The 24,573-nt window shown below is 44.8% G+C and overlaps 1 protein-coding gene across 15 annotated transcripts in view; it reads right to left on the reverse strand.

Moving 5' to 3' along the window:
- The window catches only part of LOC144946506 (sorbin and SH3 domain-containing protein 2-like), a 193,591-nt gene that overhangs the window by 16,685 nt on the left and 152,333 nt on the right, over positions 1-24,573 (reverse strand). For 13 of the 15 annotated variants that reach the window (XM_078875446.1, XM_078875445.1, XM_078875452.1 and 10 more), the window contains 5 exons: positions 18,766-18,831; positions 13,095-13,144; positions 10,288-10,379; positions 6,043-7,821; positions 1,735-1,853 (listed from right to left, as the gene is read on the reverse strand). In XM_078875446.1, coding sequence (XP_078731572.1) covers positions 1,735-1,853; positions 6,043-7,821; positions 10,288-10,379; positions 13,095-13,144; positions 18,766-18,831 — 2,106 coding nt within the window. The remainder of the gene's footprint in view (positions 1-1,734; positions 1,854-6,042; positions 7,822-10,287; positions 10,380-13,094; positions 13,145-18,765; positions 18,832-24,573) is intronic. The other 2 variants (XM_078875448.1, XM_078875449.1) reach the window with 2 other exon arrangements.

Here is a 24,573-nt window from a genome sequence, read left to right on the forward strand (position 1 = left end):
TGATTCTCAAACAATAGCGTATTCAGTGTACAACACGAAAAAGGTAATGAATTCTCTTTAGGGCAGTGCTAATAACGAACGTGCTGATGTTACGTGTGCTTTTGCACCACTGGCAATGTGTTATAACCATTCTTGTATTCATATACACACAATGAGTGTATGTATCAGCGTGACCTTTGATGCATCGTAAATGAACAGTTTTAACAGTGCAGTGAAGCGTCTTATGCATGTTTTCAAAGTTCAACGTGCTAAGCAGTAAAGTCTCCCCCTTGGCTTGATTAGCAAAAGCACGGACACCACCAACACGTATTTGCAATAATGCTCGTAACTCAAACTTTGAAAAACACTCGGATAATTTTAGATACGGTAGATAAATATCTGGTTTAAATCAAAGTGCATTCCGGTCATTCTCACAGCGGCTTTTGGCTGGCCACTGCATCGCACGATTTCAGACGTGCTTCTGCGGTCATATGGAATGGTCTTCGTTCCGATATTAGGAAGCCACTGGAGCTATGCACTTTTAAACCTATATTCAAAAAATATATTTCTTTAGAACTGCTTTTTGTGTTTAGTGTGTTGTCCTTCCCCCCGCACCTCCGATTAGCACGGTTGGATACGCACGGTGTGAAATAAGTTCAACATACATCCATACCTCGCCTGGTATTCAGGAGGTATCCAGGAGGCATACCAGGTACCAGTTATACCTCTTGCATACGATTATCATATGATGTTAACTCTACAGGAGGTTGTGGGTTCAATCCCGACCCTGACGCCTGCACATTTGGAGTTTGCGTGTCTTCCTCCCCATTGACGCGTGGATTTTTCTTCCGGGTTTTCCCTCCACATTTAGAATCGACATTCAATTTAGAGTATCTGGCTGCTATAGATTTCCACGTGATAAGCCACGTCGTTGAGCTGTCATTTGTGGCCAGGATGCGTCTGCAAAAAAAGCTCTACAGCTCAAGTGGGCCTTACCTGGTGAAACAGCACGGTTGGCTACGTACGGTGCGAAAGAAGTTCAACGTAGATGTGTACAAAGATGGTCCTCGTGGTACGAGATGAGTGTGTGGCCCGTTCAGCCGCAAGTGCGTCTCAGGTCTAAACTTTGCGGTGCTTTCAACGGCACGGACTTATTAAAGCCAGCTGCTGCTGCTGCTGCTGCATCCCGAGCCGAGAGGGGCGTGCGGGCAGAACGGCAGCCAAACCTCTGCACCCCCCTCGCGAGGTGACATTGGCCGTTGGTGAACTTTGATCGTCATAGGGAGAGAGCGTCTTCCTGGAGCAATGAATGGGGCGGCACTCATATAAGCTAAAATTAAACTATTTTCTATTTTATCAGGTAAGGCCCCCCACTGAGCTATGTAGCTCTTTTTCAGAAGCGTCCTGACCACAAATGATAGCTCAGCGAAGTGGCTTATATCATGTGGACATTTATAGCATCCAAATACTCTTAAACGCTTAACGCACATTTCTTAATGTGGAATGGAAAAACCCGAGGACCTGGAGAAAATCCACACGGCCACGGGGAGAACACGCAAACTCCAAACATACAGGTGTCAGGGTTGGGATCGAACCCGTGACCTCCAGTATACCAGGCGAGGCAGTTAACACCTCGCCACCCCAATTTGGCCTCCTCTTCCTTGCTGGCCAGACGTCTTGGAAGAGGCCCGGGGAGTACCCACACTGTAGCTGACCACATGCAACCTGGCAATCAATTAGCTGCGGAGTCCTCACCTCCCTGCTGTGCCGACGCATCAGATCTTCCGGCGTGCCCCGGCGGTCAAGGAAGGCGTTGCTGCTGCCGGTGCCGTAGCTGAAGCTCTGGGCCGAGTGTGGCCGCGCGAGATCAGAGTCTGCGCAACGCAGGGCGGGTGGCAGAGAGCGGCATCAACGGCAGACAAGGAGGGGGGGGTGGGGTGTTCACGCGGCACTCACGGCACGGTTCTAAATCACCCTGCGACCACGCCGTTAGTGTGGTGGCACGGTAGAGATGCGACGCACACACTAATGACATGGACAGGGTGTTTTACAACATGTCATTAGTGTGTCTGTCACACGTTCCATGTGTGTGTGTGTCTGTGTCACACATCTCCACGCCAAAACACAGAGAGATCCAGATGCTCTACATGTCACGGTTTACATCACACATTTTGAAATGTTTCTCTGAACAAGAAACACATGGCATGAGATAACTAACTTCGTCAGTAATTTTATGAAGTCAAGATTCTTGGTTGCGATTCGATTCAAGGATTTATGTGAATATAATCGGTATATGTGCACAGAGAGCTGCTCTGTTATTCACTCTTCCCGGCTACACCTCACACACGCAGCCCCACTTACCACGTCAAATGCATGGCGTCTCTCTGAGACACGTGACAAATGTCCCAGTGACTCCTGCCTTGGCTGTGCCCACACAACGTTGGCACAACCCTCTCTTCATTACTGCCACACCGAGTGAAACTTTGGCAAAGCGAGCGGCGTTGCTATGTTTGGTCCCAAAGGGCTTCTCGCTAATTCACCAAATTAATGGGCACCCTTTTCCGGCGCCGTGGCTCCCACAGATCACGCTCCCCAGCGTGTTAACGTAGAACCCAAGCTGCATTCTAATGTATTAATTCTAGATTTGAAGCTTTCGCGACTGCAAGGATTCATATTCTTAGGTTTTTTCGGTAAAGTCACGTAGGTAAAATTTTTACATTTAAATTAATAAAAGTAAAATAAAAATAAAATAAAAATACGACGTTTCGGAGGCAACACAAGCTTCCGTCTTCAGGTGGAACCGTCACAGCACGCTTGCTGTATCAAGTAATATTTACTAAATTAAAATTAATAAATTTTACTTGATACAGCAAGCGTGCTGTGACGGTTCCACCTGAAGACGGAAGCGAGCTGCTCTGTTATTCAGGATTCAGGATCCGAAACGTTGTGATTTTAATTTTATTTTAATTTTACTTTTATTAATTTAAATTAAATTTTTTTACCTACGTGACTTTACCGAAAAAACCTAAGAATATGAATCCTTGCATTCTAATGTGTCCGGAGGGCGTCCCTCGCTCTATTGCCGGAAGCCTATTGAGGGGCACGTAATCAGATTGAGAGTTTTGGCACACGTAATTCAGACCTGGTCGCGGGAGTAAATGCCATTGCGAAGTGCGTAATGCCCCTTGGGAACCAGGCGTCTTAGTACGTGGGATCTGAGCACTTTTAGCAGCAAGCTAATACGCCGGGTAACAAAGTGTGTCTTTCCATCCAAAAGTAAAACTGTTAGTTCATCCTGAAGACGATTGCTTGTGTTGCAATCGAAACGTTGTGTTCTATTGTTTAATTTATTTTCTTTCTACGTGACTTTACCGGTAGAACCAAAGAGTAATTCTTGCAGTCACGAAAGCTTCAAATCAAGTTTGTGACAACAGCATTAATGGTTGGGTATGAATCACCGATGAGCACTGCTCACGGTTCTCTTTGGAAGTCTGTAAACTGGGCATCACACACCGGCGATCCCTCTGGGGGGGATGGGCAAAAACTTCGATGCTGCAGACTGCAGACATCAAGGGCTGTCAATGGAAAAATGCATCACCGTTTGTCAGCGAATACAATTGCCAATTTCTCGTTAGTTCAGTTGTAGTTTACCCTCAGCCTTGAGTCGCCTACTCTTTGGACGAAAGGCTCCCCAAGTCATCTGGATCTCTCACGGTCTCGTGATGCACCATCTAGCTCCTCCACACGAGCGACCCCTGACCCCAACCCCCCTTTGCTCCGTCTCTGCCATGGACGTCCTCTCTCTCGGGGGGCGCGCTTCCCTCCCATTGGCTGCCACTCCGTCGTTAGTCTAGACCGCCGGCCGTCGTCCCTTCTGGCGGCGGGGTCGTAAACCCAATCCTGATGACCTTCCTTACCGGTGAATATGAAATAAAGTGCTCCCAAAGTAACACGACCTGCATTTATTACCATCAAACGTACGTTTGTGTTTCACGAGTTTAGGCTGTACATTTGCTCTTCTATATCTGCACAGTGGATAGCTTTAATACGGTCATACAAAGTGTTCTTAATACAACATGAAACTTGAAATGTACATTTACAACGTGATCCATATGATTGCCTGATACTGAATTCTAGTCGGTGAGTTTAACACGACTTACCAGCCCCCTTGGGTTATGAAAAAGAGCAGCCAATGAGGTTTAGACAACTAAGTTCTTGAATCGTATCAATCGCAGCCGTGGACAAGGCTACGATGAATCAGTCACGTACATGCATCATTTCGAGCTTGCATGTCATAAACCGACGTGTTATGGTGTGTGAAGTGAACTAACACAGGGGACAAACAGCAGGTGAAATGTATGAACTCATAAAAAAAAAACCCCACCACATTTACTCCGCAAATAAATAAAACTACAGTTTACAACACAGCACAACACACCGTAGCTGAACAATGGGCGTAAAGCATGACAACCTCTGGGATAAATTAAAATAAATGAGTAGAAACACCGCCGTTTCATACCAACACAGAACAAAGTTTTCAATGGAATGCAACGTGCATGCGTGTGACACAGCAATCGGCACAGCACACTTGTATTTCCAACACACTCTATCTAATGTTCCGCGGAAACCCCCGGTGACCTCATCTCCTGGGTCACAATGCGATGTTTGAATGGAGATGACTTCGTGAGGAAAAATAGATCTAGTCGGAGCCTCATGTTGACAGCATCGACATGCTGTGACCGTAGCCAATATCACAAACTCAATGCCGCAATTTAAGATGCAGCCGTGGAAAGCTCTTGCGTCCGTCACTGCTTTGCTTGGGTCGATGGGCCGTTTTCCCTCGTTTTGAGTATCTTTGTGAGTGAGAAAATATGTTTCATAGCCTACGTCAGGCCTAACAAAGACTTAAACATTTTTTTACAGCTCTTTATCAATCTACTGCTGAATTAAAGCCTCCCCACACTTTACTGTCATCACATTTTTTTCAAACCAAGGACCCTGTAAGGAAATTGTCATTCTCTGTAAAACATAACTTTAAAACCATGTGATGAACACAATAATTATGCTAATCTACAACTACCCATTTTGTCACACTAATTTACATTTTATTAGTAAAGGCCAGGCTGAACAGGTACGAGTTTTAAGTCATTTTGATTTTTTACTTTGGATGGTCAGGTAGTTCCAACTCAGGCAAGTTGTGTGACCATATTTCTCACTACGATGGTGACTGTGGGTTAGTGAAGAGGGAGCTTAGGAACGGCTCAGTTATCATTCACTACTGATGTTAGCCATGTTGATTGTCCATGCCTAATAACTAGTAAAATCACTGCTATGTGCAACCGTACATATATGTCTTAAGTCAATTCCTTATAATAATTTTTTGTGTTAAGTAAACTGATGCTTCCGTGAACACATCTTTTTCCCTTCGAGTATTAATTTAATTTTGTAAAAGCCAAACTGAAAAGTTGATTTTAAGGTATGTATTCAAGGAAGGACAATACATATAAAGTTTCAAATGTAAGCTAAAATTAAGGCATTTTATTTTGATTAATAGTACGTGTGCATTTTGTTTAATTAGAAATTGGTCTAAATTTATAGTCACATGTCATTATCAGTCAATGTGATAACCTCGAAGAGCAATTCTTTCATGAGAAATTAATTCGGGCCAAATTCCCTAAAAAATCATTACAATGATTGAAATATCCGACTTGTTAATGAAAAACCAGCATATTCTTTCCATCAAAATTGTAATAATTCACTGACATTTGTTAAAAATGTTCATTCCTCTACTGTTTAACGCCGTCACCCGCCCCTCTTAATCTTTTCAATAAATGTTCTCAAAATGATGTCAAAAAGGATCTATTTGATCTCACGTAACATGCGAGGGGTTTTGAAGAACAGCAAAGTGATGACTCTGTGACAAGCGATGGCAAATGTGATGTCTTCACAGGCATGCTGCCAGGACAAGAGAGCACGGCTCACGGACAACACCAAAATGAGATGTACAATGGGCGACGGGTCCACAACAACAACGATCCAGGTGACAGCATATCCGAGACTAACTTCTGCTCTGGAGGAGACAAGAGCGCAGATTGTTATTAGAATCGCTGTAACCGTAGGGCAGCTCGTTGTCGTTGGGTGAGAAATCATCGGAAGACGTCATCAGCTCTGCCGCGTCCTCCAGGATGAGTAGCGGGGCACGGTATCGCTCTCGGATTGCCACGATGGAGGACGTCCGTGCGGGGGCGCGAGGCACGAACTCTGACAGCAGGTGATCGATCATCCCCGTTTCCACGTGGTCCTCTTGCCCGTGATTCTGCATTCCGTTGGACGCTGGCACTGGCGATGCAGATGAGCCCGTGGCCTGCCGCTCCTTCGCGCTGCTGCTGCTGCTACCGCTGCTGACACTCTTTGACTTGAATGGAAGGGGCCCCACTAAATATGCCGCTCTCATCGGCTCCGGCTTCCTGCCTTGGCTTGCGCGCCTTTCCTGAGCCGGGCCCTTGGGGCGATTCTTCTCGTGCTGAAGCCAAGTGGTGAACCTCGTGAAGTAGGCAGGGCAAGGCCCCTTGCAGTGGCTGACGAGGAGCTTGCTGCGTTGCGTTTTGACATTCTTATCCGATCCGACGGAAGATCCATTAGCGGCACTGTCTGCCCGGATGCCAGCCATGGAAGCCTTACCGGGGTTCGGTTGGGGAGCCCGACTCTGCTCAGCGTGGTTCGGTTCATCGCGAGCTTTGGAATTTTCAGGCTTGGCAGCGGGTGAATACTGAGTGGTGTCGATGCTACTTTCCTTCAAGCTGCCCAAGCGGTCGACTTTCTGCATGGAATCCTCAGCCTTGCCTGAAGGACTGCCCGCGTAATTACCATTGCGCTTTGCAAGCTTCTCCTGGATGTGCTGGTTCAGTTTCGTAGAAATCTCCGAGAGGTCCCTATTCAGCCACTTGCTTCTGATCTGATCGCGTATGAGCGACGCTTCGCTCCTCTCCTTCAGCACCGGCAGGGCCGCCGCCAGCGTCTTCTGCGCTTCTTTGATCTGCTTTGACCTCTGGCCAGAGGAAACTTCCTGACCGCCACTATTTGCAACCAGCGATTCCACCGAGAAGGAGTATCCTAGCTGCTTCTGTGGGAAGAAGGCCTTCTTGCAGAGCGTGGTGACAAGGGGGGTGTGGACCGCACGTTCCTGTCCAGTGCCGAGGTCGGGCAGGGACTGGCAGCGCTGAGAGAGGCTCTCGGCCTCTCCCAGCTCGGCGGCCGCCCGCGAGGTCCCATCCTCCGGCGTGCCGGCCCTCGGAGTCTCGCTCCGGCTGCCCGGGTTGCTCGTGGTCGCGGCGTCCTGGTTCTGCTCGTACCACGACACCATGGAGCGCACGCAGCACACGGGCTTGGATGCCCTCACGTCCTGGTGGCTGATGGTGTGCATGGACTTGTACAGCTTGAGGAACTGCGAGGACATGTGCTCGGCGGCGGAGGCGTCGGCATCATCACCGTCGTTGTGGGTCGCGCTCACGCATTCGGCGCTCTCGGATTTCGCGCAGGGGCGTCGCGTCAGGCCGCCGCCGCCGGCCGCGTGCCCGTTGGCGATGTCCTCGCAGCTCTGGGACTTGTGTCTGCTGGGGGCGTGCGCGCCCGACGGCTCGCGAGACGGGTCGCGGAGGAGGAGCGGCCGGCCCTGCTTGCCGATGTTGGGTTTGAACTTGGACGGCAGAATGTCGGTGATGCCGCTTTTGGCCGCGGACAAAAACTTAGCTTGACGGCCGCTCGCACAGCCAGAGGGACTCTGCGAGTCGGTGAGCACGCTGATGTAATTTAACGTGTAAGCTAGTCTTTGAATACCCCCACCTTTTAATCCAAGCATGGCCAGCATGTGGGGGAGAAAGAGAACGAAAGAGTAAAATATCACCGCCAACACAACACGCGCCGGTTCTGTCCCGTTGACAAACGCTCGCGAACCACAGTGACATCACGGGGACAGCGGGATGCCTCGCTTTCTTCAGCGACGTAATAAATAATCTACTTTCCGAGAGCGAAGCATATGATGTGTGTACAATCCGGTTGTTTGGTCATAAAAAAAAGTTTATCCGTTTTAAACGGTTCCCTTGACGTACGTTACAACCATTTTGTGACGGACCCAGAATTAAAACGGAGGGATACGTGTCAATGAAGAAACTGCGCGTAGCCGTGAAGCGCTCAGTGGTCCTGAGAATCGCCGCAGTGAGATCAAACGGGAAGGGCCAGTCGACTGTGCTTTAGCTCCTGATATTCTTTGTTGGAAAAGAAAACCAGCCGCCGCTGTTCGCTCCAGAACAAAGTTCAACGTAATGATAAACCATACAAACAAGGCTCTACTCGGATACGACCAATTAACAAGATTAGCAAACAAACACGCAAGTGCAAAATGTATGTTTGGCTTGGTGAGGCATATGCGGAGCTGACATTATTCGCCTCATAGATCCGCTCGAAATGTGTCATAAAAGCACCAAAATCCACAACGTAAAAAACAAATTCCGAGTCAAGTTATCATTAAACAAATACATCGTAAATGTAACCGCAACGGGAAAAGTGTTTCACGTGTCGTCATGAAATGATTCATGCACGCCTCGCGGTGAGAAGTGAAAACATAAAATACGATGCCCGTTGCAGTGCGAGATTGTTATGTGTTAATTTAATTAAATGCTTTCACGAGCAATATTATGACTGATAATTAATATCAGTTAAGAGTTATGCACACTCCACCAGCCGACAAAGCCAAACAAATCAAATGATCAAAAGATGTGCTTTTCAGTTTAACCGTTTTTGAAAGAATAACAAAATCAATTGGCACATTTGTCCACGTGATACCTCGATGTGTATAGCTGTAAGGTGGTGGAAGGTGATAGGTTTAATTGACATTATGCCTACATGATCTAACTGCAAAATAAACCAATTATGACTAAGACTTATGTGTTGTGCATTACATAGTGTGCTCTACCGTAGTAGTGTAGTGTCAGTTGCGATGGTTTTTTATGAAGTGTGCGTTTGTGGGATTTTTGTGCAGACTTGTAATTGATATTTTAGTTAAATGAAATGTTGAAAATGGATATTGTTCATGCTCAAGTGTAGCAACAGTACACACGTCTCTCTTCAGCTGGGACTAGATTACACGAGAAACAGCTAAAGCGTACGTTTTTTAAGCGATTCTCAATTTATAAGTACTGCACGTAAAGCTTAAACCACTTAATGTACAGATTTATGAATGCACTTAAACAGGATCCAGTGCAGTCTGGTGTAACTGGCACGTATTGCTAGAATTTAAGGTAGACTATAATAGGCTTTTATTTTGATTTAAAGCTTTCGTGACTGCAGGGATTCATATTTTATTATTTCTCTTCTACGTGACTTTACCGAAAGAACCAAGAATAGGCTTTTATTTACCACATTACGAGTGAGCCGTCGAAACCGGTGTTGATATTGCTTAACTCCAACGCATTGTTAATATATCGATCATTTACCACGGAGTTAATGAGTGTCGCTGATTTTAACCCACGCGAAGAGGATGATGGGTCAATTCGACAAACAATGTATTTGTTATTTTCTCTACTCCACACGAGTGGCAAGTTTGCATTGTAATGTTTATTACAGCATGACCACAATGGCGCGGTACGCTTGCCACCTCCATTGCAGTTCACGGCAAAATTTAATTTCAGTCGTTTATTGCTCCGCAATAAGGCACGCTCTTTCACGTCGCTTTCTTAAAAATGTCAATCATTGCAGTGAAACCTCTTGCTGTCGAACACTACAGTGGACAAGTGTAAATGTGCCATGGTTTTACAACCTACACAAGTATGACAACACATCGTTCGTACAGCAAACATTGTATTTTACAAGTGAGACATTTCACCTGCAGCAAGGTCATCGCTAGACATCATCAATCCGATGAGTGGAGACTGATGACGACTATGTTGAACGTCTTTCGCACAGAACGCGGCCGTACGTAGCCAACAGACTTGCACGATGCGCACGGTTGGCTGCGTGCGGTGCGAAAGAAGCTCAACACGCATACATACATACAATCTCCTTCCTACAATCTAAACACCCCAGGCTTTAAATATCAGGCTAAATAGGCCCCAAAATGTTGTCACATTCGCCAGATGCCCTACGCATATTCAGTCTTACATTTTTTCCCACCCCCCCGTATTTGAGTCGTGCCATTGTTTTTCATTTCATCTCAGAAGCAACTGGTTGGTTCAAATCCCCACCCACCCCTGCCCGCCCCCCCTCAAAAAAGTGGCGTTGGCAGAACAACAAGGTTGCAGGATGACCTCTCACCTCTGGGCAACGGTGGGGAGAGCGTGGAGGAGGCACTGGAGGAAGGGCGGCCTCCTGAGCCCTCGCACGGCCACTGTCTCGAACCCAGCGAGCTGTGCGCCAAGCACCCCGCACGCGCGGACGGACAGACGGACGGGGTTAGTCGACACGCGGACGGGGTAAGGGCCGTGACCCCAATCGGCGATAATCGCAAGCACGGCAGGAGAGGTACAACGGTTTTGTTTGGTTTGTTTGTCGTTTTGCTTCCTCATTGCCGAGTATTCTTCACTTATATTCCCAATATGTAAGCTTCTGGGGTTTTAACGTATGATAACTGGGTCGTTGTTAAATCACAGGATGGTGGCAATTTTGGTAGGCCTTCATCCAGTAGTGGATTGACCATAGCGGGTGATGATGGTGAATTTTGTCATGCAAATATATGTACACCATTAAATTATATTATGGAAACCTTTCAGGCATGTAAAGAAACACAGATTCCTCGAACAAGATCCATTCTCATGCTCATGATACAGTGCATGTAAGCCTGTATGACTTTCGATTATCAAACCTCGTATGAAATGGATTCATGTGACCCCTGCTGCCACTAAAAGCCACTGAATTCACTTAATTGATAAAGAAAAAATATCTTGAATCGAATCACGGCCCTGAATTGTTTGCGAGCAATCATTACAGCACTACAGCCCACCTACCTGCCTGCAACCAAAAGTGTGCGAAACGTCTGTAAGTATATCTGTGTGTATACACATATGTAATATTATTCTGATACATTATGTTTAAAATATTATCCATAGTCACATTGACTCTGGAGTATATGAAGATGGGAGTGGTGGTGCAGTGCTTGTATCTATGTTGAACTTCTTTCACACCGTACGCGCTAATCGGAGGTGCGGGGGAAGGACAAAAAAATAAACATAAAAATCAGCTTTACAGAAATGAGTTGTCAATCTAGACGATTTAAAAGTGCATAGCTCCAGTGGATTCCTAATATCGGAAGGAAGAGCGTTCCAGACGGCTGCAGAAGTGCACCTGAAAGGGCACATTGACGTTTAAACCCTGCAACTTGAGTCCGATTCCCAGCCATGGCTAACATCAGTGACAAAAGCGATAGCCCAACCGGTCCTGGATACCCCCCACTCCCCCCATCCCCGTCGGCTTTTTTTTAGCAACCAACACTGACCAAGGTGGGGAAGTATGGTCAAACAACGGCCACTATCCAACACGGCGTGCAGAAGCCTTTGTCCAGCAGTGGGCTGACAAGGTGCACTATAACCCCACTCCGCACTTACTGCGTGGTATTACGTTGCCTAATGAACGTGCGTCAATCTTCGTCGTGCGTCTGATGAATCCTGTTACTAAGGGTTTAGCGCTACGGGGAGCCACACACTACGCGAACAGCTGAGGCTCTTAATCCCGCAAGGAACGCAAGTTGGCACTCGCACAAGCTCATGCCTCCTGCACTTACAGGGCTGTCACAAGGGTTAGGCACACAATCTATTTCTTAGAATGACTAGCTCGAGCGTATTTATTTAGCTTTTTTCAAGTTGGGTTTAGCATGTCCTCATTTGCCATCGCATTCCATGCCACTTACTTAATCTCCGTTTTCCTAATGTTCCAGCGGGAGCTGGGCGTTACATCTTGTCTCACAGTATCGTCCTTCAAGGAAAGTATCTACTCACGTAAAGTATGGCCATGTACGGTGCTAAAGAAGTGTAACATACATATGACGCTGTGGCGTATAACAGTTACATACAAGGGCTGCGCATTAAGATAAGTACAATGCATACAAATGTAACTTTCTGTGGAATATACAGAAGCACAATTGAAAATTTAAGGATGTGCAATGGCCAATGCTTTCTCTCTCTCTCTTGTTTTCTGCTCCATTAATAGAATTAAAACATCCCATTCTTTCATGATTTTCTTTGATTATTTGTTGATGATTTTGCTTATTTTATTTAACCACTCGTTTGTGCGTGGATGTGTGTGTGTGTGATTACACGTAAAATACTTGTTTACTTATTTTATAATAATGATAAAGCAGCCCTCTGTCGCTCCACCGCTGGATTAAGGATCCTGCACGCCCCGTGTTTATCGATTTATCTATGTATCCCAAATGAACATTTTGTCTGTTCTGGCAGATTATACAATCAGCATGATTTAACTTGGGGAAATAGTTGCCAATACATTGTTTTCAATTTTAACAGTGAAATTATATCATTTATACATTTGTTAATCAATGCATCTATTCACCGTAAACTAACAACTCGCAGTTATCCACTGAAATGTGTTTATGACAAATACATAATACATTAGATTGGCTGCAATGAAATGATGACTCAGTGTATTGGGTCGATATAATCACTCGGCGCGATAACATTCCCCTCCTCTTCCAAGTAAAGACACGTGTTATATTTGTTCAACGTAAACGGAATCACTACCACATAGGTTAGTTTTTGCAGTTTTAGGGTTCTAATCACGCGATGTTCGTGGGTTCGATCCCGATGCCTGCTGTATTGCCGCTATAAATTTGCACACGACGATAATCCACTTTGTTGGGCCATCATTTGTGGCCAGGTCGCTTCTGAAAAAGAACTACATAGCCCAGTGGGCCTTAGCTGGTAAAATAAAATGTTAATGGTAAATAGGGAGTTTCACAACATGTGTGCGATCCACCAAAAACGTCGCTGCCTCCTCCACGGTGCTGGATTACAGGCCGCGTGCACAGCCCGGTCAAATGCTGCGTGAATGTTGATGCAGGTGCCGATGGCAGACAACGAATGGGCGTCGTGGCCAACTATCGCGACACTCACCTGTGAGGTCTCTCTTGAGCTTTCTCCGAGAAGGATTTGTAGATCGCATTCTGCAAGGCAAAACAAGCGCAGAACGTTTACGCCCGCCATCACCTGCGCATCTGAATCAACATTGCACGTGCTCAGGCGACCTTATGCGGCACGTGACTTCGATGCGACTCACAAAACTGCGGCGTCACAGTCACGTGCTGCGTAGATGTCTCACGTCAACACACGGCCATACTCACAGCGGGGATCCGATACACGGACGTTGCGAATGAGACGGACTGTCATCGACGCACGCTGAGAGGGGTGGTAGCTTGAGCACACGAGTGTCAATCAAGAGGTAGGTTAACTCATTCCCATCATCTCTCCGGCGGGTCAATAAAACGAGTACAACTTTGGAATTTCCACCACTGGCGGCTCAGGGTTGTAAACAGGAGATGAGCACCATCTGAACGCTCACTTTGCGCAAGACGCATCGTTTGGGTACAATGCGAACAGTGGACGTCACTTCAATTGGCTCACCCCCTGCCATAGGAATTTGGAGTTTCCACCACTTGCTGAGGGCTGTAATCGGGAGATGGGCACCTCCCATGCGCTTGCGTGAGCGGGACCACCTTCGCTGGCAAACACCCGCAGCACAGCAGCCCCGCTATGTAGGGCTACGTTGTGTGCAGCAGAGGGGGCGGTGCAGCCAAACCCATTGCTGTACGGTACTTCTATGCTCACTCGGCTATGCTCCAACTAGAAGCGGCCAGCGGCGTTAAATATGGTCAATAACCCCCATGACATGTCGGGTTGTGGCGGAGAGCCGTCACCCAGTCGTGGACTGACGAAAAGCTGTATATGTACGTATATAAGGCGCACGTGAACGTTGGCTCCCTGGTAGCCACAGGAGTTTGTGGACACGAGGGCCGGTGGAGAGATTGCTTTCCCAGCAAAAAAAAAGCGTTTTAATGAAGAATGCACGACAGGCACGCCGATATTTCAAAGCGTTCCAAGCAACCCATGCTCTCATCAACCAACTCCCGACATCGCAGTGGCTCAAGACATGCTGTGGAGGGTTACGACAAACGTGGCATTTGTTAGATGGCATGGAAATGAGGCGATGCAAACAAGGCAGACTCAGGGCCACCTGCTTTTGGAGTTTTCGCTTTTGAATTCCCACACGCTGTTGTGCTTACAAAAGGGTCGAGGTTAGTTCAAGATAAGAGTAACAATGGACCGTTCTGTGCTTTGTCGTTGAGAGGAAATGTCAAGGTTTGGTCTAATTCAGGAAAGAAGGCTCCCTCGGATCAATCATCAAGATCTTCCTTCCTCTTGGTGGCAGTAAAAAAAAGTTTTATTATTATTAACCTGTTATTTAATGTATAAATTCACTGTAGAAATGTTATACCACACACTATACTCTAATAATATATATACATTCTATAGGAAGTATATTTACATTCCAAATATACAGATAGCAAATGAATGTGAGTATACAGTTTATAGTATTGAGCTTGCAGTATAGTTTACACACATAATCGGAAAGTGTAGTGCAATGTGCACTTTGTAGAAACTCATTTTTATATTAAATAGATAACAAATACAAGCAATGCTCCAAAGAACAGATATAGTTTACTTGCAAAGGCGACTCGCGCATAGTTCGTCGTTAAAAGTAAACATCGAATTAATGCAATAAATCACTGAGATTTATAAAAACCTATGCTTACGGTAAAGTACACCTCCACGACAATAACACACGTAGCTTCATAAAGTGCACACAAACATTTTTTTGACGTTCCACAAGTAGCTGAATAACTTACGCGGAACTTAAAAAACAGCTGAAAATAAAAGGAACCCACCAGCCCAATTCTTGGCCCTCCGTACACTGCGAGACTATTCAGCGTAACTGCCACGAGTTGCCTTGAGCTGTTGCTGTTACCGCCGTTGCATGCAACGTTGTGTCGTTGGGTAAGAGCTGCGAGCCCCCCGTCTCTCTCTCTTACTGCGAGGTGGAGCCAAGGAAACGCAAGCGGAATGTACCACCGAGCCAAAGGCGGGGTGTGATTTTGTTTCTCTTTCCAAATGCCGAAGAACGGCCCCCTTATCTTAGCAATGACCCTTGGAAGGGGGGGGGTGTACCCCTGCTATTTAATACGGTGCGCCGCAGTGAAAAATCGTGGCTCAGTTTGTCTGTATTGCCAGGGGCCGGATTAAGGTTCTTGTCGGCCCAAGGCACTTCTGTTTCGTAGGTCTTCAGTGATAACTTTCTACAGGTTTGTACTGCTGATGCCCAATGTTACTACCGCCGCTGTTACTCGCTAAAACTGATTAAAAAAATGTATCCGATCAACCACAGGCCAACAACGCTTGTCTTTCCTTTGCACTACTCTCGATTGCGAATGAGATGGTGCGAAAAACACCATTTGAAGATGTTATTGCTAATTTTGCAATGAAAAAAATATCCAAAAGCTTATCTCCGGTTTTAATTTCTCTCACATGAAAAAAAAAACGATTGGCATTGACATGACTCTGCCTCTTTGTATCTAAACTGTGCCTATCCTTGCTATACAAATATATTTATTCAAGAATATATCTTGGTTACATTTTAAAATCAGTTTTCACAGGCCCTGTGTACTGCAACACGCAGTGTATGAATTGTGTCTACTGCTGCTTATCCTTGTGGCTGTGTGTGATGTCATCTCATGAAGTCAAACCCTTAACACCCGTGACCTCTGTCCCGTGAACTCCTGACACCTCACGTGGCGCTGAAGTGCACTTTGCCTGGCACAGGCGCTGTGGTGACGTCTCCGTCACTTAGTCGCGAATGATTGGCTGTCGTCGTTGTTTGCGAATGATTGGCTGTCGTTGTTTGTGCAATCGCAATAATCTACAAACTAAAAGTAGATTTATTTACAGCGCCATTCATACAAGGCCTCAACGCACTTGACATAAAATAACCCAACCCTTTACGAACCCTGAAAGAAAACAGATTAATAAAACCCTGAACAAAAGAAATGTACGCGATAATATAAAACCCTTTAAAGATAAATTCCTTAAACCAATGAAACCGAATAAAACTAAAAAGGATAAACACCAATGTTAAAGGCGCATAGCCTACACAGACAGCTAAGCGAGTGAAAATAAATGTTTTAAGACGGCTCCTAACAGACTCAAGTGTCAAGAGTCCATGATGCTTTGCGGAAAATCGCTGTTCCACAGACGAGGTGCCCGTCGATGATCGCACGTTGAACACGGACCGGTGTGGTATGTCGGCAGATATCTTCCAAGCAAGAGTTATAGAGGAGCAAGGTGGCGCAGACCTCACCGGACAGCTTGATCGTCGCTTCGCGCACAATGGCAATGGTGTGGCTATTAGCCCTGGGCTACAGAAGTTGACTCCTTCCGCATGAGACCTTAAAGCGGCATGCGCCTTCATTGCCTCTGGAAGCGTCTCTATTGTGCCGTGCTCGTGACGCCTGCCATAACCCCCCTGCGAGGTTCAAGCTCTTTATGGAAGCTGCCATCGTCGACTAAAGCTTCAGATAATTAAATTTGCTCCTTAACAGCTCCGCGAGACAGCGTGATGCATACTTTGAGAATATAATTTTAAAAACGACGACCAATATCATCCATAATTTAGTTTTTTTGGGTTAGAGCGCATAACCCAAAAAACCCCTATATTATCAAAAAAAGGTTTTCATTTTCAAACAAAAATGTGTATAATTTATGAATGTCATCTATGAATGTCTTTAAAAGTTACGCGTTATTTTAAACACGTGGGCAATTTATCCGTGGCTGAGACATTGTTAATTTAAGCAAATATTGCTCAACAGGATTTCATACGATAAAAAAAATTCAGACGGCTTACCATAATAGGTTAAAAATTAAAATAGTCACATATAGCGCTTCATTAACGTTGGTGCGATGCTTTTCTTTACGAATGCAGCAAACTCCCAAGGGAATTGGTAGGACTGATGACGAACACAAATGAACAAATTTACAATAAACACAACCACGTGGCTTCGTCATCTCTTGACCGGGTGTCCAACTCTTCATCAAGGTTGCATCACGAACGAGAACCTCTGCACTTGGTGACAAACCCCCAAGCAAAAACACCCAGCGGCGTAGCTGCCCAAGTGTGCAGGCAGTGCAACTGCAGCGGGCCTTGCGATGAGCCAGAAAGGGGGCCCATGCATCCACCAGGTTACAAAGAGGGGTGAAATTATACAAGGTGTCTTCACCCCCCCCACCACCCCCCGTGTCATTGCTTGCAGCGGGGCACATGCCAACCACGCTACGGCACTGAAATCCAAACGGCTCAGAGTCGTAACCGGCACTATCGCTGTCAATGCGACCTGACTCCGCCGCGGACTGGGAGCCCTGTTCACAGTCGACAACCGTGCCGACAGCGAAACGCCGTACTCACATTGTAAATGTTGTGGGTTTACTCTCCAACACACCGGTGTGCTGAAGTAGTAACTAATTGATACGTTTTGTTCACGTGACAAACCGTACTAATTGGCCGTGTCGGGTGGTGGTGGCTTAACGACACATTGATATTTATGTGATCTAACCCAAACACCTTTATCGCGAATACAATGCAACATCCACAAAACCGAAATATTCCTTAAAACTAAGGTAAATTCCCAAGGTGGGATTCATTGCCCATATTTTGCAGTCATGTTAAGAGCCCTATTTTCATGCACATGAAATGACGTGGCTTAATAATGAGTGTTTATGGGTTCACGCTGGTGCAGCATTAAAATGAACACTGTGCTTTCTGAACATCCACAGGCCAGAAACACATCCATACAGCTGTAGAGTAGGAGTTGGCATCACTCTCTAACCTGTTTGGGTGGGATTCGAAGAGTGCCAACTGAAAACTGAAAAGTGGCACATTCGAACAAATAAATACGACTTTGGTAGAATACACACATGAATAGTTGAATTCAAAATCCAATGACGGAATAAACGAGTCTTGTATCACGTGCACTTTCCAAACAGTTAAAATTGGTCCAAGGATAAATGATGTAAAATGGGTAAGATTATTATTGCTGTTTCACAAAAATGGGCGATGATCAATCGCAGATACCTTGTACACTCTGCTATCCTGCTCTTTGTAAAACTCCTCGGCCTGTCGCAAAACTGACTCTAGCTCAGCCTGGTTTCTCAGAAGCTTGTTGTGCAGCTCCTTCTGCGACACACGGGGAGGACAACAAAGACGAGGCACCGTCCTCACACGTCACCTTCACGGACTACGGATGAGCCCCACCAAGTCACCCTCAACGTGCCCTGGATGGGTTCACACCCGTCCCGCGATTCGCCCAGGTTTTGCCCTCATCTTCAGTTAGCCGCTGTCCTTGGGAAATCTGGAAGTCTTCCCCCAGGATATTAGTAAAGGTTATTCAAGGACATCGTGTGTTTAATGTGTGGTTCTCCCCCTCGTATGGTACTGTGAGATGTTCTCGTTCTTATCATAATGTCCCGTTATTTGCACTTCAGAAGTGGCAACTGAAGCACCGGATCTCATCAGATCTCAGAATATAAGCGGGGTGCACTTTGTAGCATTGCATTCATCAAGTAATAAACAGCAAAACAAAGAAAACACACCCACACGTAAACACGATAAAGCAGGCAGGAAAAAAAAAACAGCAAATCGAGAAAAGCAGCAAACAAGGAAGGTGGACAGAAAATGTTTTACCTTTCTATCCTCCACAGAAAGGGTGACAGTGTCTCCCGATCCAAAGTCCCAAGTCTTTTTAGGAGGCTGATGGAAGATGTGCGCACACGTTTTTTTTTTACAGAGACATGACGGGAGGCAAGTGCAAGGATAAAAAGCACAGCGATGATGTGGAAGAGTGAAGCAAAGATACAGATATTTTAGCAGAAATTGAAAGCCAGCACACACGCACACACACTGCAACGGTGTTTAATTCAAACAATTGCCAATAAGCCATGAGGTATTTGATAAAGTAACTTTAAAAGGGAAAGGGAGGTCTATACCGCCCTACTCAACACACTGCCGCCACGACCCTCATCAGGACAAGGGGATTGAGAAACGAACGAACGAGAAACGAACTTAAAAGAAGAATCGCTGAAGAGATTGAGCCATGAGACTTGTGGAGAAATTTGGTGAACCGAAGCCTCTTTTGCCATTGTGTTTGACCGATTCGACTCGTTGTTCAATTCAATGCAATTATCATGCTCGCCGCCCACCATATTACGTCCAGCTGATGTATAGCGAAACTTTAAATATTAATGATGGTATAAACATGAATGATTATATAACTAATATGTCTCTGTGATATCATAGGTATCACAACCCCATGACCTCAAGGCATTATCAATCCAGCAGCAGATTGACAAAGGGCTGTAAAATATAAATATTATTACCATCTACAACTATAACAATCCTTTTAATTGGGAGTATTTATTTAATTATATTAAGCTCTTAATTTATAATGAAAGGTAATTCCAATTTAGTCAAAATATTTTAATGATATGCGGTAATGAGTAGGCAAATAACAATTTATCTTGCCCAGTGATACAATAAGTCGTCATGATTACGAGTCGTGAATTATTATTTTTATCTTGTTTGCGTAGTTTAAAAAGTCACTATTTGTTCCTTATTTTTCTGCCTCGTCCAGTCTCATCGTTTCCATTATCCCAAAGGTAACATTTACACGTGATTTACATTAATACAAAATCATGAATGCTTATGTAAACATATGAATGAGTATCTTGAGAGTAGAAGAATACATTTTAATCTACGAATTACTAAATGCCTAGAAGTGCGAGCTGAGTAAAGAAGTTGCAAAAAGAATCTATTTTCTTAACAGCACCAAACAACAACAAAAATGCATTCCTAACAAACTCATAAGCTGGGCTATAATGTAAGATGTCTCTGCAATATTTTGCAAATAGACAATTTTCAGAAAATTTTCGTATCAATTTGCACCTCTTGTGAAAAATATCTTGGTGAATTGTGACACAAAAAGGGTTAACAGAAACGTATAAACAAAATCAATGCAAAGCAAACAAAAGTATAAAATAACACAAAGTGGAACCCATTAAATATCATTTCAGTTTTCACTCCAATTTGTTCAGTTGCAGTTACTCACTTTGGAAAAACATAAAGCTACGCATATGTTGACTCAAAATAATCGTGAGTGTAATTGTGGAGAATATAAATAACAATGAATAAGCAGACAATGTCTCCTACACATATCCATGTCCACATAGAAGTACTAATATTTTTTACACATCCCATCAGGCATAAGGAAAAGGTCCTTGCCTGCTCAATCAGCAGTTCATCAGCATTGATTCAAGTAAGCCTGACTGCTGATGAGAAACCGTATCTCGAAACTGGTCCAGAGTTTCCTCTTCTTGGTTCTTTCGTTAACGACGTTTCGGCCACAACACAAGCAGCCGTCCTCAGGTGAAGAAACAGAGCTGTCGGAAAGACAGCGTTCCAATGAGGACGCTGTCCCAATGAGGACGCTGTCTTTCCGACAGCTCTGTTTCTTCACCTGAGGACGGCTGCTTGTGTTGTGGCCGAAACGTCGTGAGAATTTTTATTTTATAATGTTAAATTTTTATTATTTTATTATTTCCCTTCTACGTGACTTTACCGAAAGAACCAAGAAGATGAATCCCTGCAGTCACGAAAGCTTTAAATCGAAATTTGGTCCAGAGTTTGCTTGTCTTGAAACAATGCCGCTGATATTACGCACTCCCAGAAGGCCGTGTGGCTGTTGAGTTGAGCAATGAATGTTTTTATTTTGTATCTGGAAATAGATCTATACGAAAGATACATATTGTCTACGAATGTTTGAAATGTTAGTGGAAGACATCTCCAGCTGGCTGAGTGTGTTTATACGATCCAACGTGGCCCTGAATTTCCATAAATGAATGTGCTGTTGTTTAACTCTCAGTGGAGGTAGTTTCTAGCGACTGTGGGTTTACAGTCACTAGTACACCAGTATACCAAAATAGGACATTTTAGATATCGATTAAATTACTACGACAACATATTGAAATCATTACGTGGCCAAACAAAAAAAAATCTGTTAACCATATTTTAAATACTTGTTGTATAACCTTGCTAAATGTGACATGTGCATGTGAATAAAAAAAAATGAATGTAAACGGCTTATGTGCTCCATTAAAGAGATATGTATGTCTGCTTTAAATGTGTAATGTCTTAGGCCACCTTCCTAATTATATGCATTGTTATTGAAAATGTATTTTATAGTTTTTTTTATAGACATGATATTTCAGGGTTCCGTATATATCAAACAAAACAAAGCACAATGGTTCTCAGTACATAACGACCCCCTTTAAAATGAACACAAGGGCTTGAAACCACTTTCCCTTTGTAATGGAGAGAGGCAGAGGTAAAAGAGCTCTCAAATGTTGCTCAAGAGCAAGCAGTTGGCACAATGAGAGGGACAGATCCGATTTGGCTCCCATTGCATCCGGAACTCAAATCTGACCAACTCACGCACACACACACACGCGTGTGTGTGTGACACACAGCTTGCATACTTGCCTTGGCATTGTCAATTCAACATTATCTTCTTGGTTCTTTCGGTAAAGTCACGTAGAATGGAAATAAAAAAAAACATAATAACAAAAAATATTATTTTATAATGTTTTATTTTTAATATTTATTATAAATATTATTTTCTTATGTTTTCTTTTTATTATTTTATTATTTCCATTCTACGTGACTTTACCGAAAGAACCAAGAAGATGAATCCCTGCAGTCACGAAAGCTTTAAATCGAAATTCAACATTAGTTCAGAATAATATTATTATATTCACAAACAGCCCGATCTCTGACTTTGTCACGAAAGCCCCAATGTACTGAGAGCCGGGGTGAGTGGACATGCGTGGCACCGTAAGCGACTTACCGGACGACCAAACTCCAGTTCGGAGAAGAACTTATACCACGGTTCATTCTCTAGGTCTATCTCTTCGGGACTAATTCGCCTTATCTGAGGTGGACAGGGAAGAGAGAGTGATTGGGAAAGGAGAAGCCAGGAAAAGAGGGGAGCCTTGCTGCTGTGGTGACGTGCATTGAACGGTTCACGTTTCTCAGTTTATCGCGTCGCGAACATTCTAACATCCGCACGTGAATTTGAAACAACGCATTATCCACCGGATTTCGGGTTTTTACCCCCCCAGGTATTGCTAACAGCGATTATGTGATGAACACGTCCTCTGAGCGAGTCAAATGTCACCGCCAAAGTTTGCCGCACCTACAGCTGGCGTCACGTTCGAACGGCCCGTCCTGACCGTGTGACCCGAGTTGACCATGTGACCATAAAACTAGGCCGAGGCACGGTCGTGGCACGGTTGGGAGTGGTGTATTGCCGTTATCACAGCAGTGAGTTGTAACAAAAAAAAACAATTGTTTACCTGCTGAACAACTACTGATTGCTGTAAAGACAAGACTACATTGATGGGTTATTAGGTCATTGTCCGAATTTAAGAGAGAACATAAAAACATAAACTTGCCAACGGCGCTGCAGCAGATCAAAGGGTAATTTGGCAGTGACGTACACGTTAACAAGACTAAGCGGCTCTGGATGCCTAGCAAATGAATCGGGCGTGAAAAAATGCGATGCTCAGTGCCACAGCAGCGCGGCGGATATAGGAATGGGAGCATTTCAAGAAGCAAAACATAAAACAACAATAGAGACACGTGTAATGGTAAGAGAAGCGGAGATGAAGAGAGTAACGTGAGCGGGAAACTAAAGGATGCGCGAATCAAATTAATATTTGTCCTTCTGTACGATAGCACGGCGAGGATCTGCGGTGTGAACGCGGTGACCTCAGTTCGATTCCCCATCGTGGCGAACATCAGTTTGGCGAGTGATCGGTGAACCAGTGCTCGACCCTTGCTTCATCGACACACACAGACCAGGCGAGGTGAAGTAGGAATCAAACAACTCTCCAGTGAGAGGCCACCATTCCAATAGAGGCTCGACAAAGGGCTGTAAGTGACTATATTGATTCAAATAGTAGTATGTTCTTCTTGGCTCTTTCGGTAAAGTCACGTAGAAGGGAAATAATAAAATAATAAAAATAAAACATAATAAAATAATTCTCACGACGTTTCGACGCTGTCTTTCCGACAGACCTGTTCTTCACCTGAGGACGGCTGCTTGCGTTGTGGCCGAAACGTCGTGAGAATTATTTTATTATGTTTTATTTTTATTATTTTATTATTTCCCTTCTACGTGATTTTACCGAAAGAACCAAGAAGATGAATCCCTGCAGTCACGAAATCTTTAAATCGAAATTTAGTAGTATGTTAACATGATGTGAATGTTGCGAACAGTCTTAGCTGCTTGTACAGCGTCTAAGGAGTACACGTGCTCAAGCGTCATGATGTACACTGCCTCGAACTTGCTGTGATCAACCATCCAATGCCCGATTGCTTACATTTTACGTCACGCAGTTGTGTTTCTTGGGCTACATTTCACTGCGTCATGCTTAAGTCGCACTGACCAGTTAAAAAAGCAAAAGAGGCAAATACAACTGCAACAAGTACATCAACTAAATATACAACTGATATTAAGCGATCACTATGGAGGAATTATACAAAAATCCCAATGCACGAACCTCTCGTATTTGTCTTGGGGCTCATGGTGGTCATGAATGGCAGCATTATAATACTATTAAAAATAATCTATGCCTTGAGTATCCTAGCTGGCTGCTGGCTGAGCTCTGTGTTTCCCTCAATCTACACCCTGTACAGGTGAGAGTCTGAACAGGTGAGAGTCTGAACATGTGATAGACTGAACGGGTGACAGCATGAACAGTGAAAGTCTGAACCGGTGAGCGCATGAAACAGGTGAGCTTTGAGCTACTGCCTTAACTAAACAGGACCCAATTTAACACACATTTCTGGGCGCGCATTCGGTAAACCTTTTTTGAAGATGTTTCGCTTTAACGGCAGCTTTTCTTCAGGGCACATTGCAATTGACGTTTACAGGCAACCGCTGTCCCCGCAGTCACTATGAATAGTTCACGTGAGTGGCAGGTTCACCTGTCGGACATCGGAAGCAGTTGCTTCGTCGCAAAGTAGGCAAATTACACACACTCTAAAAACATTACACACTATATTGCTGTCATATTTGGGATACTGTAGTGGTGTGATGGTCAGCGCAATGCACTTGCAATCCAACGGAGGGTGTATCGATTAATACAGTGGTGCAAGTTTCTTAGATACTCACGGACACACCACAGTCAGCCGTGTCGCGTGTGATGGGGTAAAGTGTGGGTATTCCCACCCCAGCCAAAGTGGTCTGGTCAGCATGGCAGAGTAGCTCAAAAATACCCACTCAAGAGAGGCTCTCTAGGGCTCAGTCTAGTGGAGGCTCTTCTGTCAACAGTGGTGTGAGCAAGCAGTCGCAGGGCTGCACCTTCGCCTTTTAAAATGTTTACGTCTGTCGTGCAGCGCGCATAACTCCACTGCAATCGAAGAGGATGAGTTCCA

This window comes from Lampetra fluviatilis, chromosome 41, assembly GCF_964198595.1.
Source record: "Lampetra fluviatilis chromosome 41, kcLamFluv1.1, whole genome shotgun sequence".
Taxonomy (NCBI): domain Eukaryota; kingdom Metazoa; phylum Chordata; class Hyperoartia; order Petromyzontiformes; family Petromyzontidae; genus Lampetra; species Lampetra fluviatilis.